Source organism: Salmo salar, chromosome 10 (assembly GCF_965601325.2).
Source record: "Salmo salar chromosome 10, fSalSal1, whole genome shotgun sequence".
NCBI lineage: Eukaryota > Metazoa > Chordata > Actinopteri > Salmoniformes > Salmonidae > Salmo > Salmo salar.
In genome coordinates, this window is record NC_138300.1 from 103,660,290 (window position 1) to 103,667,727 (window position 7,438).

The 7,438-nt window shown below is 40.0% G+C and overlaps 1 protein-coding gene across 1 annotated transcript; it reads right to left on the reverse strand.

The window, feature by feature from the left end:
* Positions 1-3,258: 3,258 nt before the first annotated feature.
* Positions 3,259-7,050, reverse strand: bhlh3 (Class B basic helix-loop-helix protein 3). The gene is given in 5 exon segments (NM_001165389.1): positions 3,259-6,023; positions 6,239-6,350; positions 6,449-6,556; positions 6,718-6,781; positions 6,905-7,050. Coding segments are annotated over 5 exon segments (1,308 nt in total). The 5' UTR covers positions 6,967-7,050; the 3' UTR covers positions 3,259-5,061.
* Between the last annotated feature and the right edge of the window lie 388 nt (positions 7,051-7,438).

Below are 7,438 nucleotides of genomic sequence, written 5' to 3' on the forward strand. Positions count from 1 at the left end.
GACAGGACCCCTAGGTTTAACCTGTATTTGGTCGATATCAAAATGTACAATAGTGACAATTGGTGACATTTGCATTGATGCCTGTGTTCAGAAATAACAACCTAATAAGACATCAAGGCATATATTCAACTAATTGTGACAACATAGACCTAAGGGGCTAGGGCTGGTATTTGTCACTAGGCCTAATAAAAGGTGTTATTAGGAACATAAGCCCTTTTGTCCTTTCCACTGGAGTTGATCTTGCCGAAGCAGCACACAAGTAGTGAAAAAACGTCAGAGTGGGTGCAACTGGAAGCATACTTCATCATTCTCTTATCACATGACACTAACTAAGCCTTAGAGTACTGTAGGGGAGAGTGGAGTAAGTTGAGCCAAAGGGGTAAATTGAGCCACCATTGTTTCTAGGAAACCATGCAAAAAAAATAAAATTTGTCCAGATATTTAGGAAAATGGTTTCATGAATTCTGTCAAAGAAGAAACCACATGGAAAAAGTGGTAAGCAAGTTAGGTCGAAAAGAAATATTTTCACCAAGTCAAATGAATTTATTGTGTTAGAGGTTTCATGATGCTTGTATCTAAACCACAGTAGATCATTTTAAGATTGTTCTATACATCAGTTGTGGTCTATATAAGCTTCAATATGAGGTCCAAAACCTAGCATGAAAGTGCTTCCTTGTAGCTGTGTGGGCTAATGTAGTCAAAATGTTTCCCTTATGGTAAAATGAGCCAATGGTCATGGGATGAGTTGCACCAATGGCAAGTTGAGCAAATTGAAGTGTTTTCTTCCCAAGGCATTATCACTAAAGTAACAACAGGGCCTGGCCTATGTTACCAGTGTTTAACTACAAAGTGTTTGCTAGGTATTAAGCCGGTGTTAAAATATGCAAAAAAATTATTAAAAGACAAGAAAGTGATTGTGTTGAATTATGTTTGGGAAATAAAGATAGACATGATAAACAAAGGTAGCAGTAATATTTCATTCAGTACAGAAATGTGTAGGCGGCTTAACTTACCCTGTCCTGCGGCTCAACCTACCCTATACCTGGTGTAAGTTGTGCCAAGAGACCACTTTTTTTGGACATGCTATGTCTTCAAAACTAATGTTGATATGAATTCTGACTATTTCCAGGGATACACAACTACCTGAAATATATGTAGATATTTTTGTGAGAAAGAATACTACAGTTGAAGTCGGAAGTTTACATACACTTAGGTTGGAGTCATTAAAAGTCGTTTTTCAAACACTCCACAAATTTCTTGTTAACAAACTATAGTTTTGGCAAGTCGGTTAGGACATCTACTTTGTGCATGACACAAGTCATTTTTCCAACAATTGTTTACAGACAGATTATTTCACTTACAATTCACTGTATCACAATTCCAGTGGGTCAGAAATGTACATACACTAAGTTGACTGTGCCTTTAAACAGCTTGGAAAATTCCAGAAAATGATGTCATGGCTTTAGAAGCTTCTGATAGGCTAATTGACATAATTTGAGTCAATTGAAGGTGTACCTGTGGATGTATTTCAAGGCCTACCTTCAAACTCAGTGCTTCTTTCCTTGACATCATGGGAAAATCAAAAGAAATCAGCCAAGATCTCAGAAAAAGATTAACTTACTTTGGTGCGAAAAGTGCAAATCAATCCCAGAACAACAGCAAAGGACCTTGTGAAGATGCTGGAGGAAACAGGTACAAAAGCATCTATATCCACAGTAAAAAGAGTCCAATATCGATATAACCTGAAAGGCCGCTCAGCAAGTAAGAAGCCACTGCTCCAAAACCGCCATAGAAAAAGCCAGACTACGGTTTGCAACTGCACATGGGGACAAAGATCGTACTTTTTGGAGAAATGTCCTCTGGTCTGATGAAACAAAAATAGAACTGTTTGGCCGTAATGACCATCGTTATGTTTTGAGGAAAAAGGGGGATGCTTGCAAGCCGAAGAACACCATCCCAACTGTGAAGCACTGGGGTGGCAGCATCATGTTGTGGGGGTGCTTTGCTTCAGGAGGGACTGGTGCACTTCACAAAATAGATGGCATCATGAGGCAGGAAAATGATGTGGATATATTGAAACAACATCTCAAGACATCAGTCAGGAAGTTAAAGCTTGGCAGCAAATGAGTCTTCCAAATGGACAATGACCCCAAGCATACTTCCAAAGTTGTGGCAAAATGGCTTAAGGACAACAAAGTCAAGGTATTGGAGTGGCCATCGCAAAGCCCTGACCTCAATCCTACTGAAAATTTGTGGGCAGAACTGAAAAAGCGTGTGCGAGCAAGGAGGCCTACAAACCTGACTCAGTTACAACAGCTCTGTCAGGAGGAATGGGCCAAAATTCACCCAACTTATTGTGGGAAGCTTGTGGAAGGCTACCCGAAATGTTTGACCCAAGTTAAACAATTGAAAGGCAATGCTACCAAATACTAATTGAGTGTATGTAAACTTCTGACCCACTGGGAATGTGATGAAAGAATTAAAAGCTGAAATAAATCATTCTCTCTACTATTATTCTGACATTTCACATTCTTAAAATAAAGTGGTGATCCTAACTGACCAAAGACAGGGAATGTTTACTTGGATTAAATGCCAGGAATATGAAAAACTGAGTTTAAATGTATTTGGCTAACGTGTATGTAAACTTCCGACTTTAACTGTATATTTTCCTTGACAGAGTGATGCTGAATGTAAAAAATGGCTAAACTTACCCCACTCTCCCATACATTCCACAGTAGCAGTACATATCAGCCTGAGGACTTACAGTGTCAGGGTGTACAGTATCACTTCCTATTCACACCACTTGTTTTTGGAGACCTAATTAACTTAACGGTAGGTGATTTTTTAATCACCCAGAGCCGATAAGTCCAATAATGGACATGGTCAACTAAATAGGGGTATGGCTACCATAAAGCTATGTATGTAGAGGTAGGGAGACCTTATCAGTACCTTAAAGGGATCGTTCATTCCTTTGAAGTTGAAGCTAATATTTTGTACTGTAACGTGTTTGAACTACAGAGAAACAATCATTGAAATGTTTGTGATCATCTTTAGCACAGGTGTCAAACTCATTCCACGGGGGGCTGAGTGTCTGCGGGTTTTCAAAAACCTGCAGACAGTAGTCCCTCCATGGAATGAGTTTGACACCTCTGATCTATAGCATGCCTCCTATCAATTAAATCATTTGATATAGCTATGTCTAAGAAGGAAACAATCGATTTTGTGTAAAAAAAAAAACTAAACAATGAGGCATCCGAATAGTTTTTGGTCTGATATTTATTTTACAGCTGGTCAGAAATAATTTACAACAGCATATGTGTAAAGCATTAACGAAATGTGCAACAGTTTCTCAGTTAAATCTTTTTGTTGTTGTTGTTGTTCTACCTTTCTTCTACAACATTGACATCGGACATATATTCCATAGTATATTCACAAAACTATTTACACACACATGCCACTTTTAATGACAGTTGAAAACATAATGGATTTGAGGCAAGAGCTGCTGAACAGAAGCAAAAAATAAACAATATTGGATATGCAAATAAAATCTAGTCACTCACACAAGAAACTCAAACATGATAAACACCACAATTGCAGGAATACATCTCTCAAGAAAAAAAAGGATTGTACATTTTAAAAGGACATTTATCAGAACTTTTGGTCACCGGACCAAAGTTACCTCCAACTACATACACCTAATCTGAATGTAAGTTTGTGTATCTATTAGAATGTGATACTAGAGCTTCTTCTTCATTCGGAGGCGGAGTATAAGTTGTTTCATGTAGCTTTATAAATACAATAAGACGTATAACCCAAAATGAATTATGATTAGTGGCTTATAATGTTTATTGAAAAACACTAAAAAGCCTGATGATCTGTAGTAGCCTAGTATCTTATTCTTCAAACACATACACAGTCTATACAGTCTGGCGTAAAGTTTCTGCCCTCTAGTTTAGTGATTTTCTTCAAGAAAAATATATTTTAAAAAATACATACAGTGATGGACTACAATAGTTGGAAAGGGAGTGTTGGGAAGAAACGGGGAGATTTTTCAAAGGCAGAAACAAGTGCACTTTATCTCTGAAACTTCCAGAGCTAAGACAAACAAAGGTAGTTACATTCAATATCAAAGTTCATGCCTAGTATAATTTTGCTGGAGGTTTAGCTGACTGGTCACGGGGTGTCTCATTATGTGTGCAGAGATGCCAACCAATCAGGGATATAATTGTCAATTGTCATAAAACAGCATCTTCCAATGACGTGCTTCCTTTCAATATAATGCGAAATATCAGCAGTCAGCAAAATGTATCTGAGGGGGTTACTGCAAATTCCAAAAGACTAAATAAACAAATCCAAATGTGTTGGCATGGAGAGGGAGTTACATAATATGAAGTAAATCATTTGTCCAGTTAGGGCTTATCTATGATCCAGGGTGGACATCTCGGTTTGAGGTACCTAAGTAACTTTCTCAAGCACTTTATACAGAGGCCCATTTAGTGCATAAACAAGGAAATAGATCAAATCACACCTATCACAATTAGTCATACTGTACAGTCAGAGTCAGAAATGTTGACCTGCAATGTTGACCTTGGCGTAGGTCAGTTGCAACATCATACATCCAAAGTCACTAGCTGATTGGGGATCAGAGGGCAATATTGCTTATAAGCAGATTGTTTGTCTTGATGTTTTGGCACTGATATTCGCAGTTTTAAAGGTTGTGTTAATGGAAAAACTCCAGCTCAATATAACCTGTTGTTAGTGTCAATCATTGTCGATTATCATTCAGATTATTCTCGCATTAAGTGCAAAAGGCACACACTGTCACAACTTCCCCCTGATTGGCCAAGATACAGGAGAAATTTAACTGTGAAACTTGTCTCGAAACTCCTATATCAATAAAAATCTATCGAAAATACGAAAATAAGGTAAAAACAGACAGCTGTCGGAGAATCGTAAACAACATAGGCTTACAATGCAGAATGCACATCAATTTAACACATACACAGTTAAATTAGCCAGTTTTTACAAGAAAGAAAACAAAATCTCAAAATGTCATCTTAATTATGTACTGTCATTTTCATTGTCTAGGGAGTCATCCCCTAATTCCTTATCATCATAATCATCATCGTCATCTTCATCATTCTCAAGATTGTCCTCCCTCTCATCAGGTGAGCCCGGCTCTGCCACGTTTGACATGTCACTGTCGTCGGAGGGAGAGTCCTTGGAGTCGGAACCCAATCCAGAGATCTTCTCTGTCGACATGCGAGAAAAAACACCGGCTGTTGCGGCCGCAGCTGCTGACGCATGTGAGTTGAGGCCGGGGTATAACCAGTGAAACTGAGATGAGATCGTCGCCGCTGCCGCAGCTGGGTACACAAACTTCTCTAGGTTATTTTTGTCAAATAGAGGCATGTAGGACGCTGCCGCCGAGGGATTTATGAAGTAAAAGGGCATGCAAAAGGGAGTCTGCTGTCCCACGCCAGTTATTCCCATCAACGAATTCATAAAGACCAGATCAGGTCTGGTGGTCGCGTCTGCGCTTGTCGTGCAGTTTCCAGCCCAGTTCATCTTTGTTTTTTTGGCAGCGCGGTCATCCTCGAACTCCTGCTTTATCTTTACTGCCTTGGGCCCCTGCAGTTTGCTCCGGTCACATCCTTTCTTCCCATCATTCTTTTCCGCCTCACCCCCGTATCCACTGTCTGTGTCTGTGTCATTCTCGTTAAGCTCTCCATGGCTCCTCTGTATGACTGATACGCGGTCATGTCCGGCTTGGCTGTCTGGTTTTTGGCCATCGCGGTCGAGCGCGTCTCTAGCAGGTAGCTGGGGATGGAGCAGTGGCGCACCAGGCTGAAACTGTGCCGAGACTTTGTGCAAGTGGCTGATGAGTTGGGCGCACCGCTGCTCGCATGTATTCCAGTTCTCCAACTTGTTTAGGTACTGCAGGACCTCTTTGGCACACGCTTGGAACCCCGAGTGGAACGCATCCAAATCAGCGCGGATGGGCATTTTCGTCGATAGATCCCCTGCAAAACATGCATTTAAAGTTAGAAATGACAACTTCATTGACTGAATTAAATTGTACCTAACTGTGGGAATGCAACCATATCAAATTTGATGGCTACAATAACTTTTACACATAGCCTATCCAAAACCAAAGAAGCCAAAATAGAGAATTCATAAACTCTAGCCTATCATGAAACTTTGAATAGTCATTGGAGGTTATGCAACAACAACTTACCATTCTGAAAAGCCATAATCTTCTGGTGCTGCTGCTCAGTGACTGCAGTCAACGCGTTTAAATGCTTCAAAGTTAACTCAAGAACAACTGCTTTCTCCAAATGCCCGAGCGTCTGAGTGGAAAACACGAGATCAGATAACTCAACAATCATTCATCAAAACAATAAAAAACATTTCATATGCAAATCACTTCTTAATCGCAAAAGCTTACCGTCAGTTTGAGATGTTCGGGTAACAAATCCTTTAACTGTCCGATACACTCATTGATTCTGTCTCTCCTCTTCTTCTCTATCAATCGGTGTGGTAACTTGTACGCGTCCTGGGAATGAAAAGATACATTTGATTACGACCACAGAAACAAATGATAGCATTAGATCAAATCTACAACAAGTACAACACAGTCAAGACACTTATCCTACAAGGACGTTTTACCTATCAGACATTTATTGATCTACAAAACAAGATAAAACGCGCGCATACCTTGCCATCTTCGCGCTTCAGCCCTCTTTTCGATTTACACATGTAGAGTGAGGAGTATTCCACCCTGACAAAATGAAAAGGGCAGTTTAGTTACATAGTTATAAACGTACAAATGGTGTACATCTAGTTAGTTAATTGTTAATGGACATAGCCCCATACCGTTCTAAAAATGAAATAATTAGATTACCCTAAGAAATCAGCATGATCCATAAATTGCCTGTCCTGCAGACGCGGTATTTTTTCATCCATAACTTGTCTCTTGTTGGTATTCCTCTTTGTCTTTACAATGTGTGTTATTCCAAAACCAGCAGGCAGAGAAGCTTTTGAGAAGATGTTGCACGGCGAGTGTTCTGAACAGTGCAGCACTTTAGAATGATGTCTAGTTTCCTGAACTGCCACTTTGCGAGTCGTTTGTACGAGAGCGCACAGCGCACGCGCGACTCCGGTCGGATCAGCTCCAACTCACGTGTAAACTGCACCAGCACGAAGTCCGGTAATTAAGACCTTTGCTATTCCTGGTCTAGTAGACCTACGCGACAGCCCGTTTCTATGGCAATGCAAACTTGGACCGTATCTAATTAATGCTATTCTATTGGATTTAACATGTATATAGTGAAGAAACTGAAATAAGAGTTGATTATATTATGCGCCGGTGAACATGCTCATTCCCATTGACCACATAAAGGTGAATGTGAAGCAAATGCGGCATGCACATAGATAG